At 43.1% G+C, this 25,016-nt stretch overlaps 1 protein-coding gene across 2 annotated transcripts in view; it reads right to left on the reverse strand.

Annotated features, from left to right (window-relative positions):
• Positions 1-2,126: 2,126 nt before the first annotated feature.
• Positions 2,127-25,016, reverse strand: part of nf1a (neurofibromin 1a) — a 149,220-nt gene continuing 126,330 nt past the window's right edge. For both annotated transcript variants that reach the window (XM_038303004.1, XM_038303003.1), the window contains exons 41-57: positions 17,587-17,866; positions 17,253-17,467; positions 17,003-17,064; positions 16,789-16,930; positions 15,965-16,066; positions 15,524-15,664; positions 14,894-15,020; positions 14,572-14,703; positions 9,924-10,059; positions 9,673-9,830; positions 9,466-9,588; positions 7,564-7,682; positions 7,387-7,487; positions 6,847-6,989; positions 6,691-6,737; positions 4,606-4,822; positions 2,127-2,269 (exon numbers count right to left, since the gene is read on the reverse strand). In XM_038303004.1, the coding sequence (XP_038158932.1) occupies positions 2,127-2,269; positions 4,606-4,822; positions 6,691-6,737; positions 6,847-6,989; positions 7,387-7,487; positions 7,564-7,682; positions 9,466-9,588; positions 9,673-9,830; positions 9,924-10,059; positions 14,572-14,703; positions 14,894-15,020; positions 15,524-15,664; positions 15,965-16,066; positions 16,789-16,930; positions 17,003-17,064; positions 17,253-17,467; positions 17,587-17,866 (2,388 nt within the window). The remainder of the gene's footprint in view (positions 2,270-4,605; positions 4,823-6,690; positions 6,738-6,846; positions 6,990-7,386; positions 7,488-7,563; positions 7,683-9,465; positions 9,589-9,672; positions 9,831-9,923; positions 10,060-14,571; positions 14,704-14,893; positions 15,021-15,523; positions 15,665-15,964; positions 16,067-16,788; positions 16,931-17,002; positions 17,065-17,252; positions 17,468-17,586; positions 17,867-25,016) is intronic.

Raw genomic sequence — 25,016 nt, forward strand, 5'->3', positions numbered from 1 at the left:
TTTGTTTTGAATTTTTTTGTTTATTTTTTTATGTAATTTTATCTGAAATAATTTGTTTTTGAACTTGTAAAAGTGTTTTAGATTTTGTAATGTTGGTTTGCACCTCCCGGCCACCGTACCTAAGGCACGTCGGCCAGCGTCCAATGAGTCGCCTACGTATAAAATGTCTATGATCAGACCCACATCAAAGCTGCGAGTATTTGCTGCATTGCATTATAGTTTATGTAGTGACTCGGGTGGAAACATCCATAAAAAAAAGTATTTCACCACTTTTAAAGAAGACCAAGTCAGGCACTAGCAGAACCTTTTATTACTAACACTGTAATATATGTATTATGATACAGAAACTACCTGCTTTACAAAAACAAAATGATACAGTATCACAGGTATGTACAGTGTAGTAAATATATCATCTCAAATTGCACACAAAATCTTTACAATTGTCACACATACTGCATTAAAAACAGAACTCGGACTACTCAGACCATACTCAAGACATTAGATTTTGCATAACATCAAAAGAACATGCCAAATTTGGAGGTTTTTCATCTTTAAAAAGCCATGACCCTTCTGAACTTAGTGCAAGTCGTCCGCCTGCTTCATCGGCTCCATGTCTTGCTCATGTTTCAGGAAGAAAAAGCTTCAAGTATGCTGGAGGGAAAAGGGGCGGCTGTGATTCGTTCCAGGATAATAAGGTCTTTATTTCTCTGATAAACAGGAATCTGCAGAAGTTTCTCTGGCGCCCTGAGCTGAGGGCAGCAAATGCCTGCAACCCGACATGTAGGTGACAGAGCGGCCGATGACTCGATGATTCAATCTCAGAGTGTTCATTAAGAGGGGGGAGGGGCTTCATCTGTTGCCCACGGAGTCTGACACCCTGAGTGCCAGTCGTCTGTTAGTTCTGAGGCAGACCTACCGGTCTCGGGTCGCTGGGTTTTAGACCTTTACTGCCAGCTTCACTAGTTTGTCTCATCTTGGATTGAGCCTGAAATCAAAACAGCCTAAACAGACGCTTATCTGTCAGCAGCCTGCCACCTTCTCCTGTCCAGCCAGATAAACACTTGATCTTTCTCCAAGTTAGTCAGGTTCTGCTGGATTCAGTCCTGCAGACATCAAACTCGTTCTCACTTCTATGCATGGTTTTGGTCGCCCGGCGGTCTGAGCTCTGCAGGCACAGAAATCCTTTGAGGACAGCATCTGGGTGGAGAACACATAATGAGCGGCGGTAGGAGAGGCAGACGCACGCCGTTGCTGTACGAAGGGGCAAAGCGTCTGGAGAGCTACAGGTTATTGCCCTTCACATAAATCACAAATAAAACGTTTCGCTGCTAAAAAAAACTGAACTGGTGAGAAAACAGATAAACAATGAAAGCAAAAGATTTGCAGTTATTTACAGGGTTGCATTTCTTATAGTGTTTAGTCATATTCATGGTTAAAGTGTTAAAAAAAAAGCTAGTTTTTTTGGAAAGTGTTTCGAGTACAGGAAGATTTGTGTAGCATCATCTACTTCTACAGAGTAACTAGTGTCAGGCGTGGGGTCAAAGGTTATCGGACCGCCACTGCAGGCAGATCTGGACAGTTTTAGTTCGACGTACGTCGATGTGAGGAGCCCGTCTTCATAATTAGTACCTGTTTATTGTCTCCAGCAAGGTTGGACTCTAACTTTACAAATTGTACATATATAAAACCATACAAAGGCACACCATGGAGAAAACAGCAAGTTTAGCACAAAGGACCGGATGTAGATCATCAGTCTGGACCAACTATGTACAGGACAGAGAGCCAGCGATGTGTCCCAGCAGGTCGGTATGTTGGTCCCGTCACACGGCGCCTGCTGAGCATCCGACCGAACACACGCTTTAGCTTCCAGGCCGAAGTGTCCGCAGCGTCACTTCCTGCAGCGAGGGAAGTCTCTCACACAGAGCCCGGTGCAGATCACGAGCGTTTCCAGAACCTTTGCCGTTTAAAAATCAAATAAAAAGAGCCGCGACTCTGGCGGCTCTGCTCGCCCTCGGAAATATTCCCTCATTCAGATCCCGAACCACTTGTGTTGCAGATGCGAGGAGGATGGAGAAGACGGAGAAACTAGAGAGGAAACAGAGAGGGCAGCGCCAATCGGAGGGCGGTCAGACGATCTTCTTGATGCTGGGTCTCTTAAAGCTGCCGGCGCTGCGCTGCTTCTGCACCTGACTCGCTGACCCGTGGCGAGTCCGTCCCCCGCTGGACAGGGCCGAGCTGGGGGACAGCTGGACGTTCTCCTTATCCACACCTGGAGGGACACAGAGGACAGAGTCTAATGAAGCCTTAGATAGATGCAAGCAACTGGATCAAACTGAATCAGTTTGCCTGGATGATCTAGTCCAGGGGTCGGCAACCTGCGGCTCTTTAGCTCCCCCTTGTGGCTCCCTGGAGCTTTTTCAAAAATTTATGAAAATCTACTTTTTTTTGTTTTAATATGGTGTGCAGGTTGCAAACAAAAATTTATGTTTTCCAATGCTTTAAACATTTGTATTATAAATAAATTTGCGTCAAAGCCATAGAGATCAGTGATCATAACTTGGAACCAGCGTGGCGCGGTGCCAGGCTAACAAAGCTGCAGGTGTGTCTCGGAATATGAATCCCAAAGGGGAAAAAAAGGAAGATTGCTGATGAGAAAAGAGGATTCAAATAGGCCGACTCATTTGGTTTCATTATCAGTGCTGAACGATTGCCTGCATTTTCGCCTTGTAATGAGAGGGTGTCAAAAAAAAAAAAAGAAAAATGTGGAAAGGCATTTCCAGGGAAGGTTAATCTGCAGCCGATCACCAAGCTGGGAGGGAGAGAAAAAGTGTGATTGCAGGATAAATCGGAGGAGCGCAAAGATAGATTTAAGAAGTGGATTGCATTTTCAAACTCCACTACTGCTGCTAGTTTTGTTGCAAGGATGGAAAACCGTCCACAGATCAAACAGGCAGCGCTTTGATGCAGGTTTCTGAACTTTCTTCCATTTTTTCCCCAAATCCTAAAAACATTAATCAGACCAAGGAACGATGGTGACGGAGGATGTGGGATTTCGGGGTTAGAGAGCTCTGCTCTGATGTCACTTCCTGCTTGGTTCCTCATGACTCAATAAACTCCTTCCAACAGAAACACGTCCACCATAGAACGATTCCTTTATTGTTTTTCTATAATTTCAACATTGCTAGAAAACTTAAACCGCGCAGTGAAGGTGGTGAAGCGGCGCTCGATGAAGCGGTGCGCGATGGGAGCGTTCACTGTTCCTCCGTAACCTCAGGCTTCCATGTGACATTTGCTTCAGGATAAACATTTATTGGTGAATGCTTATTATATATTTAAGCCCATATAGTCCTTTTCTATAGTGTGATAATACAGTTAGAACGCGTGTTGCTATACGAGGCTTTTACATTTTTGCGGCTCCAGACAGATTTTTTATTTTTTGGTCCAGTATGGCTCTTTGAGCAGTTTGGGCTGCCGACCCCTGATCTAGTCTAACTGTAAAGTGCCTTGAGATGACTTGTGTTGTGAATTGGCGCCATAGAAATAAAGTGAAATGAATTAACCGGTGTAGCTACCATATCTGCTCGGAGCCTTTCTTATGAAGTCATCATTTGGCAACGGCACCCAGACAAACTGTATTTCACCTGTTTCTGAAGAATCAAATCTCTTCCAGAGTCTAAACATATTATTCCCCATATCTGCTTTTATTTTACATTTCCTCTGCGATCTGAAGTAGTCGAAACTAGAAAACAATCATTGTCAGTCTTGAAGGGAAGCACTGCCTTCTAAGACAGACTGCCATTTAAAGGTACACTATGCAACCGGTGTTGATTTTCCAGCGAGGCTCCCCCCAGAGGGCGAAAGTAAAAGCGCACTGTCGTAAATATGCTCAGCTGTTCTCCTGGTTTCTCCGTCAAGCCAGGCGCGGTTGTTTTGAGCTTAGCAGACAGGCGAACGCAACGAATCACCATGTCTACTGCGGTAAGTGACTATTTTGTTGTTTTGTTTCCATACATTATTTGTTATGCATGTGTCTAAATAACAAAGATTGTAGTTAGCCAAGTTCTCGCCGTAAAGCAAGACTGACTCTCGCGATGCACGAGACTTCTGAGCCTATGGGTGCGGGCCGAGGGCTCCTGCAGTTGCAAGCGCGGTATTTCCCCTACAGACCACCAGGGCAGCCGAGAAAACCTTTGTTTGACCTGAAATGACTCATTTAATCATTCAAAACGTTATGGAACACATTAATTAACTGAAAAATGTTGCATAGTATGCCTTTAAAAAGGTGAAAAAAATATCAGTGCTTCTTCTTATTAAGATCTGAGGGCAGCAGAGGAAAAACATCTTAAAAAACTAATTTCTTAGAGATTTTAGACAAAGAAAACAGTTATTCTACTTGTGGAAAACAAACTTGTTTCAGGAGCAAAACATCTGAAGACAAAACATTGTGGAGGAAATGTACAGAAAGCTTCTACCGCCACACCTTTGCTGAACAATTAAAAACAGGCCAGAAGTTAATGAAATAAATGTTTGTTGACCTGAACACTGCAACATAAAACTGCCTAATAGATCCTAAGAAGTTCAGGTTCTGGGACCGAGCGGTCTGACCTGGAGAATGCTGCGATGTGGCCAGTGAGGTCATGGAGTTGGACAGGTTCAGGTTGGCAGTGATGCTCAGCTGGCTCTGGCTGCTGGGAGGATATGGGGAGGTGGGCGTCCGCAGCTGCTCCTCTCCCCTCTCCTCATCCGCTGTGGGCAGGTAGCTGTCAATCAACGCTTCCAGGAACTTCACGATCAGTTCGGCGTAATCTGGGATCTGGGTTTGCTGCAGGAACCAAAAACATCAACATCAATCCTGCAGCGTAATGAAATCAGAAATCATTGGCCAGATCTGTTCCCACTGTTGATCCAAACTGTTTTCTGATGGAATTCAAGAAAGAACCAACTCTTAAAATCAAACACATGGGGTTAGATTAAGCAGAACATCGGCAGTGAGTAGAAAAACCTCTACTTTGGTTCCTCCTTTAAAGAACTCAGCCTGGAGAAATCATTCCTCAGCCTCACTACTTCCACCTCTAGTTGATTTAAACTGAGGTGCAGTTTGAATTGTGCAGGGATGCTTTCCTTTTCCTGACATAGTTTTAGCAAACCGCAAATCAGTAATATCTTATAGGCAGGGGTGGGTTTTGGAAATTTGGGGCTCTAGGCAAAGACAGGCAGGGGGCCCTAAAACTGAAAGGACAACATAAAACAGAACCATTCTACAGATAGAGAAATGTTAATAAAATAGACATCCATTATCTGTTCTAGGTTGTGTCCCTCTCTTCTTGTCCCTTTTCTTCTTGTTTTCCTCTCTATGTTTTGTACTCAGCTGACTTTTCATGCTGTCTCTAAAGGAATGAAAGATTTTTTCCAAGCACTAAGCTCACTTAGCTGATTGCTCCTTCCTGTGTTTCCAAAAAGGCCAAAGCAAATAATCCAGTCCTTCTTTTCACTGTAGACAAGCCATGATCTGCTTATCTGTTCTCCATTTTTCATTTGGATGAAATAATAGCTGCATGAATCATGACAGCAGACAAGATAGAGGAGAGCAGGAGGCGGGGTTACCAATCTACTTGCTCTGGAGAGCAGAGTTCGCTGCTTTTAGATGTTGTCTCCAAAGTTTCCAGTAGCAGAAAAAAGCCACTAGCTTATGGCCAAGCTCCATCTGATATCAGAGATCTGATTGTTCCTTATGTTCCTAACAGAGCACTTCATTCTCAATCTGCAGGTTTACTAGTGGTTCCTAGAATTTCTAAAAGTAGAATGGGAGGCAGATCTTTTAGTTATCAGGCTCCTCTCCTGTGGAACCAACTACCAGTTTTAGTCCGTGAGGCAAGCACCCTGTCTACTTTTAAGGCTAGGCTTAAAACTTTCCTTTTTGATAAAGCTTATAGTTAGAGTGGCTCAGGTTATCCTGAGCTATCTCTATAGTTCTGCTGCTATAGGCTTAGACTGCTGGAGGACATAGGGACCACCATTTCATCATTCTGCTTCATTCTATCTCTATTCTCCTATTCTGCAGAATCTGTTAGTTCAATCTCTAACGTTCTTCTCTCTCTGCTTTTTCTCATAGTAGCTTCATCTGGTCTGTTCCTGTTTGGCTGTGACTCCATCCTGGAGAGAAACATCAGCTGTGCTGCTGCCATCAACACCTTCGTTTCTAGATGTTTGAGATCGGCCTGTTTTTCAGTGTAGTCCTGTTTCTCTGACTGTGACTGAATGTGTCCTCTGACATGGGAGCTGGATCGTCTTTCATCTCTGCTTCTGTCTCCTTGAACCCCAGTCGGCCTCAGCAGATGGCCGCTCACACTGAGCCTGGTTCTGCTGGAGGTTTCTTCCTGTTAAAAGGGAGTTTTTCCTCTCCAAGGTCACTACAAAGATGCTATGTGTGAGGGATTGCTGTTGAGGCAATGCAATCAACTGGTTTTCCTTAGATAGAAACCTTTTAATCACTCTGACTGTATGATCTGGTTGAACTGGCTCTGTAAAGCGTCTTAAAATGACATGTGTTGTGAATTGGCACTTTAGAAATAAACTGAATAGAATTTTTGTCACTAATATCTTTAATGTGGAGAATCTACATACTTTGACGAGTATGTGTCCTTCATTCATTGTCACAGCAGTAAGCACTAGCTGAGGTTATTTCCATACCTTAGAAAAAGGTCCAGCAAATCTCCAGAGTCCATTAAAGCCAAAGCCTGAGAAAAGAAGATCATTAAGAGATAGGAATCCATTAGGAGGAGGTGAAAGCTCCACTTTACTACAGCTGGCATCATCTCAAAGTGCAAAGCAGAAAAGATGTCATACTTTGTAAATATGAGGGCTGGTACTGAGGAGGGGACTCCTCGTGGTACACCACGCTCTGCACAATCCCATGGACAGGGTTCAGGAGGTTGATGTCTTGGCACATGGACAGCACCGTGTTGATTTTGGAGTCCAACAGGTTATAGCTGAGGAGAAAACATAGAAACACACTGAAAACCTGAGCTGCAGCCAAACATGGGGCTTATGGCACATCCACTGACGAAGAGTTATACTTCAAAAAAGATTGGCCTCACTAGGGCTAACGTTAGCCTGTCGGCAGCAGCCCTCTCTCTGCATAGCCATGTGAAGTACTGCTGGCTCTGATGGACGTTGGATTGTTTTATTTGGCAAAATGTTCATTTGATTTGTGTTTATCTGACTTTCTTAATAATTTTTTCCCCCAATAAACTATATATATCCCATGCACCTTCTTCTTCCTTTGATTTCACATTATTCTTTTCCATTTGACTATTTGAGCTGATGTAACGACTACATTTGTCTACTGTGAAATCAATAAAGTCAATCAATCAATGTAGAACTTACACGACCGGAAAAACTTTTGGAAATACAACACTAGCTTCAGCCAGGTACTCGTACAGGATGCGTTGGTCGAAGTCGTCTGTGGTGTATTTGACCTGGGTGGCCTGCAGAGGAGGAAAGGAGGTTGATGAGAACAGCCACAGGTTGGAGGAGAGACGAGGACTGGGCCTGAGCACTCACCAGCACAGTGAGCAGCAGAGCCTGGATCTTTGGGTCCGTCAGCACCTCCTCATCCAGCAGGACATTGGACTCTGATACGGAGACCTTCCGAAGGTGAGAGTTTCCAATTCTTTGGGTTTCTTTAACAGGAGGGAATGAGATCAGGGCATTAAAGAAAAAATTTGGGGAAGAAAAGAAAGAAAACAGGGAAATCCACATCGGAAGCAGCATGAAGGTTCTGTTCTAAAGGAATCTTAGTGAAATGGGCAAATTACTGTACTGCTAAAAAAATTTATATAAATAGGTCTTTTATTTATTTATTTTTTTTAAATAAGTGCATTTTTTCTTGAATTGAGGAGGTAATTGGGACACTATCCCAATAGGGGGTTTTCAGGTGACGTCACGCTCACGTGACTACTCAGCGCGTCCGCCATATTGGGTGGCAGCCTTAGGCAGTATTGACGGTGAAAAATGGTGAAAACGTGTGTAATTGTTGGTTGCACGGCCCGTGGAGGTGGAGATCAACGCTCTTTCTATCGCATACCAGCCGTAATCATGAATCAATGTGAACAAAACAAAACAAAACAGCTATCTGAACAACGCCCTCACCTATGGCTGACACGGATATCCAGGTCCGATTTGGACGGTGTTAAGCTGGAATACGCCAGAGTCTGCAGTGCTCACTTTGTCACAGGTAATTAACTGTCAAGCATTTAAAACATGTAAGAATATATTAATAATAGGGCTTGGGCGTCATGACGTATTACTTTCCGTGGCCGCAATGTTGACTGCCTCCGCCGCCGCTACTCAGACTACTGCCTATGACTACCGCGTACTGGACTCCCTCTCTCAGCCGTGTTTTAATTTGATTAATTTCACCTTAACTTGATTTCAACCAGCGGGAAAAGGCTCAAATATGTGAGAAACCTGGAGGGTTGGCAGTTAACGTTACTAACCAAACCTTTGAAATACATAGCAGCTAGTTAAAAGTACATTACATGCCTGAGTGGTTGTTAGCACTAACGGTTAGCACTGTTTGCTGGCTTTATGAGCTGCAGCTCCTGAACCCATCCATTCGTAAACTGCACATGAGACTCCAAGGACTTGTAGCTTTGGAACTGTTCGCGCACGCCGGCCGTTAGCCACCTAGCATAGCGAGCCCTGCGTCGGATTGTTTACATTTTTACCATCTTATTAAAACTCACCCGTCCACGTATGATGCCGATTTCCTTCATGTACATCACTTCGACATCTCGTACCCAACCAGATGTGAACTGGTTGTGAGCCTCTAGACCCTTGTACGCTCTCATTTCCTCAAGAGTGTGCAGAGGGTTTTCACTGAACACCGGGTAATGAACTATGTCACCATGCTCTACATTTGGCCAATCATCTGGATTAGTGCTAAACAAGGCACCGTGGAGGGCATAGGGGTCCATATGGTCGATCACGGAACATTTCCTCAGATATGTTCCATGATCTGGTGGCTCTAGCATGCTGGCGTACTTATCCATTCGCGACATGATATATATGATATACGATAATATGCCACCCAAGATGGCTGACTGGGAGCTGGCCAGTGACGTCACTGAAAACCCCCTATTGAACAAGACAATTTACATTTAAAAGTCAGAAAAAAAAACAATTGTATTGTCTTATTTCAAGTACATATTATCTAATTAACTTATTTTAAGAGTAAGTTTACTAATTTCATTGGCAAAACATCTTATTTACCTTCTCAAAATAAAGGTAAATAATTAATTTAAGAAATGTTAACTTATTTCTAGATGTTTTAGTGTGCTAAGGTTCTGTTAGAGGCTTCTAGAAGCTTCAGTTCCTTTCCTAGGAGTGTGTTGTTGTTTTTTTAAGCCGCTGCTGATGTGTGTTTCCTGTTCAGAGAACATCTGCTAAGATCTGTTCTGTTACCGATCTCACGGTCATTCTCTGCTACACGCCTCATCTTGGGAGGGGTTGTCATCCCAGACTCCATCTCTGGTCTTTTTGGTGCTTTGGAGTCTGATATGAGATGATCAAAGCTCTTCCTGGTGCCTGACCAACACACAGACAATGTATGAATCAGAAAACCTTTAGATGAAAGGTGCAGGACTGCTGATGACCGGACCCCTCCCATACCCAGAAGCTTCTTGGTGTTGGCCTGCGAAGGCTGGCCCATGTCCAGGCTCATGGATTTGCGTGTGCGTGGGCTGATCTGGCCCATCGTAGGGTAATGGGTGGTAAGGTGGTGGTCTGGGACCTGAGGAGACGTCCAAGGCTGAAGATCTTGCACAGTTCTGAAAAATCAAGCATTCAAAGCAGACATGTCAGCTGTTCAGCCTAAATCGATCTTGGATGGATGTCAAGCCGGCCCCCATTTCTGGGTGTACCTGCAGGCGGCATTGGTGATGTGACTGGCATAGGTCTCCATGGGAACGGGGTCCATAGAAAGCTCGGAAATCAGCAGAGACTTCCTGTGTTTGAGGCTGCAGCGACTTCTGACTTCCTCAGAAACCGTCAGCAAAGCTGCAGAAAAGGTGAAGGTAGCAGCAGAGGTCAACCTCTGGGTCAGATAGGAGCAAAATAAACGGAACATGAAGGTTTCTCATGTTTTTATTCAGTCTGTTGGTCTAAACACTAACGGGGCTTTTAGAAACGTAAACACTGCATGCAGTGGTGGAAAGTAACAAAGTACATTTACTTAATTACTGTACTTCAAGGAAAAGTCCGGTTATATTTAGAATTCAAACTTCTGAAAGTACTAAAAGTGAAGTGTTTTTAATTAAGAGTAATTTTAATCTGAACGTGCTTTACTGGAGGCTTCCATGTTTGTCAAAGAACACTACTGGGGGGGTGGGGGTTATTTTAGTTCCTTTTGGCCCAGCTAAGCTTTTTAATCCAATGTTGTTTGTCTTTGCTGAAATGCAATTTCATCATGGCAGTTGGACACCACTGTTTTAGAGATTTTTAGACATTTCAAAGATGTGAGAAACTCAGAGCAGATATTATTGGTAGTTTATACATTTTATTAAGGAGTTAGTTGTTTCCATGTGACCAAGTTGTTCAATAGGATGAGTTCTCAATTAAGGCTGGGTAAAAAAAATCCGATTTAATCGATTTTGTATTGAGTCCTTTACATTTGAGCAAAATCGAGGCGTAATGAATGAGATCGATTAGTTTTATAGTGATGCGCGTGACGTTCACATTCAAATGAGCAGGCGTGTGCAAATGCCGACCCAAGTAACACACCGCTCAGCAAGCTGTCCCAACTGAAGTCTGATGTCTGGAACCATTTTGGATTTAAAGATAATGTGCTGGATATGTGGCATTAAGGCGACTTCCCTCTCCATTGATAATGAATGGCACCTTGTATCTCGTCCTACAGACCACCGAGATGACTTCAAGCCAGACAGCTGCAAATATAGCCAATAGGTTGACTGAACACATTAACAAACGCGGGCTAACCAGCAAACACCCTGTAGTTGTTACAGACAACACTGCAAATACGGTTTGTGCAGGAAGATAATGCAGCCCCTGCATGTCTGCTGTGTTCTTGCTGTGTCAGAGCTACTTCCTCGTGTGAGGCTTCACTTGTTCACTTTTCACAAACAAGTTTGCGCTTTTGAGACAATTTTGTTCACATCTCATGTTTAAACTGTCTGATTTACAAGTTTGCACTTTGTGTTTAATATGACTGGAAAAAAATAAAACACGAGTATTTTTGAAACAAAGCTGAATGAGTTTCATTACTGTAAAAACAGATCGAATCGCAATTAATCGATTTAGAACTGCATGAATCAAATCGAATTGATTCAGGACTTGGGTGAAAATACCCAGCCCTATTCTCAATGCAGAGTTATATTTTCTAATAGATTCAACCTTAATCCTCTATTCCAGCATCTTCAATGTTTTCCAGGCCAAGGACCCAAACTGATGGCGAGATGGAGCGGGGACCCCCTAATTACTTATATTCAGTGTTGGGTAAGTTACTTTAAAAATGTAATCCGTTACAGTTACAAGTTACCTTGTTTAAAATGTAATTGTAGTGTAACTTTTTGGATTACTTTTAAAAAGTAATGTAACTAATTACTTTTGATTACTTTTTGATTACTTTAAGGTTTTAATGAGTATTGACCCCTGTTCAACATTTAATTTTTGAGAACTGAATGTGAACCTTAAAAAAGCACTAAGCTGAGAGGGAATTGCTGACAGGCGATCACAGGATGTCCACAAGAAGAGATGCCAGCACCAGGCATGGAAGATTTTCTCAGACTCCTCTCATCGGGCCACACAAGCAGGTTCAGAAACCTCCTTAAATTTCCAGTGCTGGAAGGCTGTCATTTTTGATGCGCTGCTTGAGCTGGAATAGAACCGTCCGCTCGCTTGCTGTTCCTCAAGGAGGCTCCACCAGCACAGGATGGATCATCAGAGTGGTAAATATGATAGAGACAAGGAACCGTAGCGGAAAACTGCGATACAGGGTGCGAAGCAATAAAAATATCATTACATATTTCGCAAAGGTTTTTCTTTATATTTTTTTTAAATGTAACTAAATTTGTAATTCTTAATATTTTCGTAAGTAACTGTAACTGAATTACATATTTTCTCATTGTAACTGTAACAAATTACAGTTACTCTTTTTTTGTAATTAAATTACGTAATGTCATTACATGTAATCCATTACTCCCCAACACTGCTTATATTGTATGAAATTGTTTTATATCAAACTGGTCCTATAGTCACTCTATTACAGATGGAGAAATGTAAATAAAGTAATTTCTCCCTGGGATTATTAAAGTATTTCTGATTCTGATTCCTCGTTGGTGGGACAGGTGTTGTGAATGAAACGGTGACCACCAATGTATGCATTAATGACTGAAAGAAATCTTCTGCCTTCATATATCTGTTTACTACAGTGTGCTGAATTTATGTTCATGTGATCTTTAAGACATTTAATTACTGGAAAAATTTGCAGGGGGGGAATATAAAAAAAAGTGTAATCAACCAAAACTTTCGTGACCCCAATGCAGTACCTGCGCGGACCCCCTAGGGGTCGCAGACCCTCTGTTGAAGACCTCTGCTCTATTCCACATTCAAAGCGTGAGGAGAATCAAGACTTCTTTTTTCTTTTCTTTGTTTTTAAATTGGAAAAAATCAAACCAGCTGTTCTTACATTTTGTGGCATTTTTATGCTGAAGTTCTTTCCAAGTGGTGTCGAATCTATAGCAGCAATATATCAAGTGGTTTCTTAAAGTTACAAGGTCCGTAAAAATTACTCTGAAAATTATACAGAAATGTTCTGATGTTAGAAAATTTTATTTGTATTTTTGAAAACTTAAATACTTTTTAATGAATGTACTTTTCAATACTTCAGCGTTTTTAAAAGTGAGTACTTTAATACTTTAACCAGTAGATGTTTGACCAGGTAACTTTTACTTTACTAGTAAGATCAAAGTATGAATACATTTAATCAAGTATTATATTTGAGTACTTCAGACACTGCCTGCATGCAATGTGCAGCTACACTGTGGAGCTTCCATCTTTCTAGGGTTCTGTGACCTGGAGGAACCATGACCCCTACTGGTTCTGTCCATCATCCTGAGGTCTGAACTGGGAATATTGTGGGGAAAATCCAGACTGAACATGGCTAATCGTCCTGATAGCCAAACCAGCTGAGGTGGGATATATTTCAGCCCCTAGCCGACCAGAAAAACGGTTTACTTCAGAAGCTCCACACGGTTTCCTGGAATGAAGGTGTTCTTCAGAATTGTCAAAATTAATTTTTATTACTCAAGTGTTTTAGGAAATTATGGGACATCAGGCATACGTGGGCTAAATCGTTAAGGTGTGACAGAGGCTTAAGGAAACAAAGTATTTGTACTTTATAACTTGCACTGGAAAAAAATCAAAATCTAGATAAGTAATTTTTTCTTAAAATACGTTCATTTGTTCTTGGATTGAGGAGATAAAAGAGATATTTTTTTTATTTATTTATTTTTATTTATGTGTTTATTTGAACAGGGACAGTGCACATTAATAAACATTTCTGTAAATGAGCCAGTGTTAGCTAAGTAGCTAATTTTCAACTGTAGTCCCTGGGCAAGGTTTAAAATGCCATTTTACCAATGGAGCAAGACATTTTACATTTAAAATAAGAAAACACAATTGCATTGTCTTATTTCAAGTGCATATTATCGAAATATCTTATTTTAAGAGTAAAAATATTTATTCCATTGGCAAACTATCTTATTTACCTACTCAAATTAAGGGTAAATACACCTAATTAAATACATTTTTACTTATTTCTAGATCGTTTTTTCAGTGTGAAACCTCGGGATTTGGTTTTGTTGTCGCTCTCTATGTCCCTAAAACAGGCCTGGTTGCACTGCTGGTGTTCAGCAAAGGATGGTATATCATCATCTTACTGTCTAGTTCAGGGGTCTTCAACGTTTTCAAAGCCAAGGACCCCCAAACTGATTGCGAGATGGAGCAGGGACCCCCTAATTATATATATTGTATGAAATTGTGTTATATCAAACTGGTCCTATAGTCACTCTATTACATATGGAGTCATGTAATGAAAGTAATTTCTCCCTGGGATTATTAAAGTATTTCTGATTCTGATTCCTGGTTGATGGGACAGGTGTTGTGAATGAAATGGTGCCCAGGTTTGAAAGAGCCCCTGTGTGTCGCTAAATGTGTGCATTGATGACTGAAGGACATCTTCTGCCTCCATTAATATGTTTACTACATTGTGTTGAATTCATGTTAATGTGTATTTCAAGACATTTTAATTAGTGCAAAAAATTGCAGAAGGGAATTTAAAAAAAAGTAATCAACCAAGACCCCCATACAGTACCTCCGTGGACCCCCTAGGGGTCGCGGACCCCCTGTCAGTCTAACTGAAAACAGCGTAGATAGATAGGGGTGCAGACCCCTGGCAGACCTGGTTGCCCTATGGTCTGAAACCACAGCGGTCTGGCCTTTCAGCTCGGTTTTTAAAACAGGATGTCGGATGTTTTGCATGTTGTTTTGTACCTGCTAAATAAGCCACACTCTGAGTGTTGACCTCAAACTTGTCACATTTCAGATGTTTGCTAGTCAGAGCCAACAGGGTGTGAAGGATCCGCACCGTCCTCGCCACAGTGGTGGGTGATGGGTGTCTGTAGCCTGCAGGGACACCAACCAACAGGAGATATGTAAACATGCTGGCTTCCTCGAAAAAAAGCCTCAAAAACCAGACATTATTCTTAGCTTTCTGTGTGAAAGCACTTCCTGTGTTCTGAGTCAGGGTTAATCTAGCAGGAAATCACACCAGGGACTTTAAAATAAAATATGGTGAAGAAGCAAACAGCTTTACCTTTGAGTAAGTGGCCCACTAAAGCAAAGTTGAAGTTGGCACTAAAGTTGAGGCCCACAAAATGATCCATCTGCTTACAGTGCCACTCTAAAGGACGCCTTATTTCCATGAAAACTTCCTCTGGACTCTAAGGAAGCAAAAAAGAACAACAAAACATATTTGGGGAAAAATAAACTGGTGTTCAAAGTCAGCTTTAGGGTAATTTTCTTATGCAAACGTAAACAGTGAATGTCTCAGGTTACGTTAAAACCTATTTTTCTATTCAGCAGTCATCCTCCAGAGGAGGAAGAGCAGGAAGCATCTGCTCGATTTTACCAGATCAACTATGAACTTTTTCTGGTTGTTTCTTTAATAAAGTTTCAAATCTCCCTAAATATAGAAATACTGCATCAGTGACCTTAAAAAAAAAAAGCAAACCAAAAAAAACAAACCAACCTACCTCTGACAGGAGAGGAAAGGCAAAAAATAATTATACAACAAACTATTTTAGAGGCAGTCTGTTACGCAGTTATTTTCATGCATCTATGCTCGAAAACGTCCTGCAACCAAAGTTAGGGCTAACGCTCCAGGGAGACAAAGTTTAGCAGAGCAACGAGACACGGAGCAGCGCCCAGGCCTCCTAGGCTTTACCTTGTCATTGAAGATGCGCATTGTGTCCAGAGTGTGGAGGTTCTGCTCCAAGAGCGCGGTTCCAGCAGAGTACAAGTTGACTTCGTCAAGCTGCAGCACAGCTACTGCCACCCAGAACAGAGCTTTGTGCATCGGAGAGTCCTGCAAACATCAGACAAGAGGCAGATGGTTGAGCAGCAACCGTTACAGCATGCGGTCTGCTTCAGAGACATCTGGACGGGTCAGAACTCCTGAACCTCCCAACACGAAATCAGGAGAGGGTTCAACTAGAGGATTAGGGTTATGGGATGTTCCTGGAATATTCTTAGTCAGGTTGGAAAAGAAGAAAGTAATTTAGCTTCAGCTTTTAATACGGTTAGAATCCGACATTGTCCTGATGACGTTTTGGTTTTCATCTTCAAAAACAGAAAAGATGTGACTCAGTGGAGAGACGTTTCCTACCTTGCTAAGAAGAGGCTGCAGCTTGGTCAAAGCGATGACTGTGGCCTCAATCAGTACCTGACTGTTGTAGTTATCAGGTCCCTTCAAGCAGCTCTCCAGACCCTTGAACATGGGGAAAAAACGGCCATCAGAGGAGGAGCAACACGAGAGCGATGAAAGAGACATTCAAATATCCTTTATTGATCCCACAGGAAAATTAGATGATCATAAACACATCATAAACGGTGGGGGTTGAACTCAGAGGAGAGATGGGATAAAATCTTAGATGTTCAAACTCCTTTTAATGCGGAAAAGCCCAACAAATTTGAAATATTGGATTCGCCATGTGGAGCCCAGTGACAAAAAAGTTCAAGGCTGATGGAAAGTTCTGTGCAGCCTGCTCTTAAAACAAAAGTGTACGGAGTGTTCCCATAATTATCCAATTGGCTCTGAAGCCTTTCCAGCGTATGTAGCTCTGCCTATGTAATCGGGCTAATGTGCTGTGGTACACGGTGCAAATTAGTGTGGCTGGCCAGGCTAGCTAATTACTAAGAACCATATGTGGGTAAATATACCTGCAGCAGAGTCAGAGTAGTTTTTTTGTTTCACTAGACAGAACCTTATCTAGAGGTTTGGTTTCAAACACGTGTCAAACTCAAGGCTCAGGACTATTTATCTGACTTGAGTGCAAAAAAAAGCACATGTAAGAAAGTAGAGCCATGTGTTCTTTTTAGGTAAACAAATTGGCAAAATGATTAAAAAGAAGCTGATAAGCTAAACAGAAACAAATGGATGAGATTCCAGTGGAGCGCGTCCAAACGGTGGTTCAGAAAGAGATTCCTTACCCGGTCTATGCTGAGCAGAGGGCTGGCTTTGCTGAGGATTCGGATGATCTGCTTGATCTGACCGTGGGTCACCCTCTTGCTGATGCAGCCGAAGACGACCAGAGCTCTGGGCTGCAGAGACGGGTTGTACTGGAAGGCAAACCTACAAAGAAACGCAGATGCTGCTAACCCTGCATGGTGAATTAAATGCTTTAATGATTGAATAGCCACATACTTCTGAGCCAGCTCTGTCCACTGGTCCAACCACTTGCAGGTTGGGATGTCTCTCATACAAGCCTGAAGTAAACAGAGGATGAAACAAGCAGCTGTGGCAAACAGACGTCTAATTCACCCAACAACCAGTGATAATGGTAAAAGAATCAGCCTCTAGCAATAAACACACTGCTAAACATCTGCTTAAACAACATTTCTGGGACAATTTCCAGCAAAGACAGGAAGAGAAGATGTTTCTATATTTGTCTGACCTCCATTATTTCCAGTAAGGCCTCGGTGACCGTCTCCAGCGAGGACAGGGCAAAGGTTTCCCTCTCATAGGAGCCTGGAGAGAAGGAGCGGTCTCTGTAGCTGGAGCGGAAGGCAATGACGGCAGCGGACTTCACCTTGCTGATGCCAAACAGCAGGTAGAACTTTGGCAACGAAAACTCCGTCAGACTCAGCCTCAGGACCTGCTTCGTTTCCTCTGAGATAAACCAACACAATAAAACCTGTTTCATCACAAACACCCGGCTGCTTTAATCAGGTTATCTGCTGTATTCAAGCTTCTCAGTGATCAGCAGTAAAGATGCCGGCTTTGCTTACCGCTGAAGCTTAGCTGTGAGCAGGTGCACAGTGAGTGGATGATGTTGATCACCAAACCGTGGGTGGAGGCGCGAAGGGACAGCGGCCCGGTCGCTACCAGAAGGGTCACCACATGGAACAGGTAGGGCAGGTGTGCCGCCACATCCAGAGAGTTGTTGAAGGACAGCATGAGCATGTAGCGGGCCAGGATGGCAATGTCATCCCACATAAGGTGCTGCTCCAGGGTGGGAGTTGGAGAAAGGCAGGTCTTGTCGATGATCTTACACATCCGACCGATAACCTGCAGGAGAACAGAAGCAGCTGAACACCAGCAGCACTTTTCCTCATGCAGGTTCTTCCACAGCTGAGAGAAATAAAACCAGAATAAAGGAGCTTCGTCTCAGCAGAGCCCATCGGGCCACGTTAGGATGACTCAGCGTTTCCCTGCAAAGCTAAATCAAATTGTTGATTCTAAATCAAATCATTTAATTTGAAATCAGTGATCCTATCCTAAATCAGACCATATTTTAATCAGATTTTGTTTCTATTCAATATAAATTAATATTAAATGGTTTACCTTGAAATAAAATAATTTCATGCAAATCAAAATTATCTACTTCAAAATTAAAATAACATTTACTGTAAATTTTGGGACTATAAGCAGCAAATTTTTCCCCATTTTTCGACATTGCGGCTTATATAACAATGCAGCTTATCTATGGACTTTTACAGCCAATGGCCACTAGGGTAATACGGAACCTAAATCTATGGATTTTACCATCGTCCATGTTGACGTCACATTTGCTTCAACACACAAGTAGCCGCGAGCGCAGGAATGCGGACGTCCTCCGGAAGCGAGCGTAAGACAGTTTGTGTGACACCCTCATTATGGAAAACAAATGTTGAAATGCATATGATGCAGCTTTTAAGTTAAAGGCAGTCAATTTGGCAGTAAACAAAGGAAATAGAACCGCTGCACGTAACCTTGGCATCAATGGTGAGACGTTGGAGACGCCAGCAGGAAGAATTGTCTCAATTCAATTGCGTTGAAATTTTAATAAATAGGAGCTTCCCCAAACAGTTGCCTCTTTCCAGACAATCCTCTCTGTGCACGAACCATATGGTAATTAATCATAAAAAACCTGCGGCTTATATTCAGGTGCGGCTTATAGTCCAAAAATTACAGTATATAAAATCTAAATGGATTTAACATTTAATTCAAATTCATTCCATTTGACAGAAATTTAATTTAAAAAATGGACTATCATGTCAGTTAAAATCATTTAATATTTCCATTTTTAATTAAATTATATTTAAATATTTTCATCCTGAATTAAATCCATTGATTCAGGATGAAACATGCAGCGGAAACAACAGAAGATCAAGCATAGCTGTGAAGGTCCAGAGCTTCCAGCTGCATTTAAGGTCAGAATCAGAGGAGGAGAATGAAGATTTGCAGCAGGAAGGTCTACAAGCTTCAAACTATAAAACAGAGTCAAACACATTCTGGATAGACTAGTTTTAACCTCCTGAGTCTATAAACTCATCACTGCATCACTCAGGTAATCCAGACCATTTTATAAACAACATGTCTGATGTTTATTTACAGGATGCGCTGCAAAGCTGAGCGGCTTGTTAAAAAGCTGGAGGTTCATTGGTTTCAACTTTAGCAACATTTTTGTGAATGAGATTAACCGTCTCCCTCTGTAAATTTATTCCTCCAGCAAAAAAAAAGCTGACCTTTGACTGCAGACTGAGGTACGGCCACTGTTCTGTCAGATGAGCATACCCTGTCAGACCGGCATACCTATAGTCAATACCCATGAGCAAGACGCCAGATTTGCGTTCATCCCACTAATTTTGGACGAACAATAGACTTTAAACTAACTCAACATGTAACCCTTTAGTGATGTACAAACAAAAAAAAAATTTAAAGGTCAGATCGCCATATGCTTAAAAAAAGTAGATAATTAAATAGTTATCTTTTTTAATGTCTAAAGGGACACTCGCCCGTTCAGGTAGTTTAAAGTCTATTTTTCGCGCAAGGGATAAAGGGCTATTGATTATGGATATGCTGGTCTGACTGGGTATGCTCATCTGTCACAACACCGTCTCTTGGTTTTCTGTTTGTCTGTCACGTGAAATTAATTCTGCAATCAGGAGATGACAAAGAACTCAGAAACCTGTTGGCTAGGTCCCCGTCAATCTTTTATCTCGTTTGTTCCTGTCAAAGGAGTCGTCCTGTTCCGGCATCCAACCAACATCATTGCATCATGGCCATTTGGGACTCCCGTTCCCATAAAGAAAGTTGCTGATTGGTGCCCAGAGCAATGACCACTACTACTACTATTACCATCTGTAGACACTAGTTGATGTCGGCTCCCACGACTCACTGAAACTGAGGAAATACTAAACTAAAGTTTTTTTCCCCAGCTTTTATTGTCATTAGACTGTCACAGTACAGAGCAAAGAAATTAACTTGGGGAGCAGTGGGCTGCCATCGTGGGGCGCCTGGAGAGCAGTGTGAGGTTAAGGGTCTTGCTCAGAGACCCAGAGTGGCAGTCTGTGGGAGTGGGGCTCAAACTCAGAACCAAGGATTCCTAGCTCTATGCCCTAACCACTAGGCTGCCACTTCCCAGATCAGCGTATTTCTTATTTCTATGTCTGCCGCCAAAACATGTAGTAACTAGGGATGCACGATATAATCGGCTCCCTGTCTGTATCGGCCTTAAAACTGAATATGGGACATCGGCCACCACACCGATATTTAACCCGATATTTGATCAGCTTCTGAGTTTCTACAGTCTAAAATAAAATAAAAATACTACTACTTCTTCTTCCTCAAAAACTTCTTTTTCACAGACTTAAAAACTTCTAAAGACGAAGAAAAAAATATTGATACATTAAAATATCACAATATCTTCATATGCTGATATATTGCCATTTAAAAACACCATATCAATCTCTTTTACTAATGAAATATTGCTATATGTCATTGTTATGCTAAGAAATCCCCCGAAAATTCACGAAATGTTGCCATATTTTTATATGTTGATATATTGACGCGGTATCGATCTATTTTACTAACAAAATCTCACAAGAATTTGCAAAATATCACGAGAGTTTGTAACAGAACGATGAAATTTCACGAGATTTGGAAAGTAAAATAGATCGATACCGCGTTTTTAAAAATCAATTTGATATCAGCATATGAAAATATATTTGAGTATATTATTTTTCAAAGTGTCAGAAATGGATAACAAAACTGCTATTTTCAATGACTACTTATTTTTTTCCAGCTTTAACATCAGTATCGATATCGGTTATCGGCTACATGAGTTTTAAAATCAGCATATCGTATATCGGCCAAAATCCCAATATCGTGCATCCCTAGTAGTAACCACAGATAAAAGCAGTCATAAAACATTTATAAATAGTTTATTTTTGAAAATGAATCCCTGCTGCCTCACTGATGGACATTGGACGCGGGCTGCATGGTGAACATGACAATGCAGCACTTCTTCATCAGACAAGGAAAAAGAATTGATTCAAGTGTTTGGAGACAAAGAGTTCAAGGCCGGCAAACAAAGCTCCTCTGTCTCAGTAGGTTGTCCTGCCGGTGAAGCAAACAGTGGGCCATTAGCTAACGTTGCTCTACAGACTGACCGCATGGCCATACGTTGCCACCTTCAGCCCTGAGGTTGACCTTTATCCCTGCTGGCGGGAGCTATAGGCCTCCATTAGAACTGAGAAAGGCTGGGGCATGCTTCGGTGCGGCAGTGCATAACGCACATAAGCCATGTATGGAGGCCTTAGTCCAGGGATGTTAAAGTCAAATACACAGAGGGCCGGACTGGTTAAATGTTTATTAAAACATATTGAAATGAACATAACCTATTGAACCAAGACCTATATTAATATCAATATTATTAATAAACTTTTATTATATCAATAAACTTAAGATAAATACATAAATGAAAGTGCATTATTATAAACGGAAAATGAAATACTGTGCAGCTCTACGATCCTACCGATCACTGCTTTCAAATAGTAAGATAATTTTAAAAAATCAGTTGTATTCTCTCTCATGGCTCTTATCTGCCTTTTTCCCTGAGTCCGTTTAACTGAAAAATATGAATGAATAAAATAAAATACAAAATCTATGGCACAGAGGCAAAACAAAACTTCCTTAAAAAAATATAACGTCTTGTACAAAGAAATGTAAAAATGTTGTGATGAATCACAGCAGCAGACCCAGAATTCAGCCAGAGGTTCTTTAAAAAAGGAAATTATTAAACAAAAAGCAAAGCAATACCAAAAGGAACCAAAGAATCAAAAAGACTACAGACTACAAGTGTCAACAGAGGCAAAATTAAAGGAGCATGGATGAAGGGAGGGGTGATAGAGACGCACTGCAGGTGATAGAGACGGACTGCAGGTGATAGAGACGCACTGCAGGTGATAGAGACGGACTGCAGGTGATAGAGACGCACTGCAGGTGATAGAGACGGACTGCAGGTGATAGAGACGGACTGCAGGGGATAGAGACGGACTGCAGGGGATAGAGACGGACTGCAGGGGATAGAGACGCACTGCAGGTGATAGAGACGCACTGCAGGTGATAGAGACGGACTGCAGGTGATAGAGACGCACTGCAGGTGATAGAGACGCACTGCAGGTGATAGAGACGCACTGCAGGTGATAGAGACGCACTGCAGGTGATAGAGACGCACTGCAGGTGATAGAGACGCACTGCAGGTGATAGAGACGCACTGCAGGTGATAGAGACGCACTGCAGGTGATAGAGACGGACTGCAGGGGATAGAGACGCACTGCAGGTGATAGAGACGCACTGCAGGTGATAGAGACGCACTGCAGGTGATAGAGACGGACTGCAGGTGATAGAGACGCACTGCAGGTGATAGAGACGGACTGCAGGTGATAGAGACGGACTGCAGGTGATAGAGACGGACTGCAGGTGATAGAGACGCACTGCAGGTAATAGAGACGCACTGCAGGTGATAGAGACGGACTGCAGGTGATAGAGACGCACTGCAGGTAATAGAGACGCACTGCAGGTGATAGAGACGGACTGCAGGGGATAGAGACGGACTGCAGGTGATAGAGACGCACTGCAGGTGATAGAGACGGACTGCAGGTGATAGAGACGGACTGCAGGGGATAGAGACGCACTGCAGGTGATAGAGACGCACTGCAGGTGATAGAGACGCACTGCAGGTGATAGAGACGCACTGCAGGTGATAGAGACGCACTGCAGGTGATAGAGACGCACTGCAGGTGATAGAGACGGACTGCAGGGGATAGAGACGGACTGCAGGTGATAGAGACGCACTGCAGGTGATAGAGACGGACTGCAGGGGATAGAGACGCACTGCAGGTGATAGAGACGCACTGCAGGTGATAGAGACGGACTGCAGGGGATAGAGACGCACTGCAGGTGATAGAGACGCACTGCAGGGGATAGAGACGCACTGCAGGTGATAGAGACGCACTGCAGGTGATAGAGACGCACTGCAGGTGATAGAGACGCACTGCAGGTGATAGAGACGCACTGCAGGTAATAGAGACGCACTGCAGGTGATAGAGACGGACTGCAGGGGATAGAGACGGACTGCAGGTGATAGAGACGCACTGCAGGTGATAGAGACGGACTGCAGGGGATAGAGACGGACTGCAGGTGATAGAGACGCACTGCAGGTGATAGAGACGGACTGCAGGTGATAGAGACGGACTGCAGGTGATAGAGACGCACTGCAGGTGATAGAGACGCACTGCAGGTGATAGAGACGGACTGCAGGGGATAGAGACGCACTGCAGGTGATAGAGACGGACTGCAGGGGATAGAGACGCACTGCAGGTGATAGAGACGCACTGCAGGTGATAGAGACGCACTGCAGGTGATAGAGACGCACTGCAGGTGATAGAGACGCACTGCAGGTAATAGAGACGCACTGCAGGTGATAGAGACGGACTGCAGGGGATAGAGACGGACTGCAGGTGATAGAGACGCACTGCAGGTGATAGAGACGGACTGCAGGTGATAGAGACGGACTGCAGGGGATAGAGACGCACTGCAGGTGATAGAGACGCACTGCAGGTGATAGAGACGCACTGCAGGTGATAGAGACGCACTGCAGGTGATAGAGACGCACTGCAGGTGATAGAGACGGACTGCAGGTGATAGAGACGCACTGCAGGTGATAGAGACGCACTGCAGGTGATAGAGACGGACTGCAGGTGATAGAGACGCACTGCAGGTGATAGAGACGGACTGCAGGTGATAGAGACGCACTGCAGGTGATAGAGACGGACTGCAGGTGATAGAGACGGACTGCAGGGGATAGAGACGGACTGCAGGTGATAGAGACGCACTGCAGGTGATAGAGACGCACTGCAGGTGATAGAGACGCACTGCAGGTGATAGAGACGGACTGCAGGTGATAGAGACGGACTGCAGGTGATAGAGACGCACTGCAGGTGATAGAGACGGACTGCAGGTGATAGAGACGGACTGCAGGTGATAGAGACGGACTGCAGGTGATAGAGACGCACTGCAGGTGATAGAGACGGACTGCAGGTGATAGAGACGCACTGCAGGTGATAGAGACGGACTGCAGGTGATAGAGACGCACTGCAGGTGATAGAGACGGACTGCAGGTGATAGAGACGGACTGCAGGTGATAGAGACGCACTGCAGGTGATAGAGACGGACTGCAGAAAATAGAGAGCGACACGCTGCCGAGCGAGGGGCAGGTGGGATCCGCATGCCAGGCACAGAATGCCAGGAGGTGAACAGATGGCACAGTCAGGTAAGTATGGATAAACAGTTCGCGGGCTGGATCCTTGACTTGGCCAACCTGGTTTCGAATCTGACCTGTGATCCTCTGCTGCATGTCTCTCATCCTCCCTTTCTTGTCAGCCCAATGTATACAAAAAAACGAGCCACTATAGCCGTAAAAACCTGAGAAATGCTCTGAATCTGATTAAAAATGTAGAATAAAAGAACATCTATACAACATTCTCCTGGACCATTAGTGTCCAACTTCCAGCCAGTGCAGTGACCCCTCCTCTTGCATATTTTTTTACTCTGACTCCCCCCTTTCACTGAATTACAGGGTCAGACCAGGAGATGGCGCTTCTCTTTAGATCTTAAGTCCACAAATCATGACAGAAAGAATATTTTAGTACAAAGATGGACGTTTAAAAAGGAAATGTAGGTGACAAGCCAAGGACCCATCAAGGAAAGTGGGGAAATTTTGCTTGGCTACTACTGTATGTGACAGCTTAAGTGTCCCTCGACCTGATGGGTCCTTGGCTGGCCTACATTTCCACAGTGGAGGACGCAATGACTTAACAAGCGAGCATGCTACTACCATCCATGCACAACATGGATAATAGTGCTAGAGCGCATCTAGAAATCTTACATTTCT

The sequence above is a fragment of the Cyprinodon tularosa genome, unplaced genomic scaffold, assembly GCF_016077235.1.
Source record: "Cyprinodon tularosa strain WSP-4 unplaced genomic scaffold, ASM1607723v1 ctg500, whole genome shotgun sequence".
NCBI classification, from domain to species: Eukaryota; Metazoa; Chordata; class Actinopteri; order Cyprinodontiformes; family Cyprinodontidae; genus Cyprinodon; species Cyprinodon tularosa.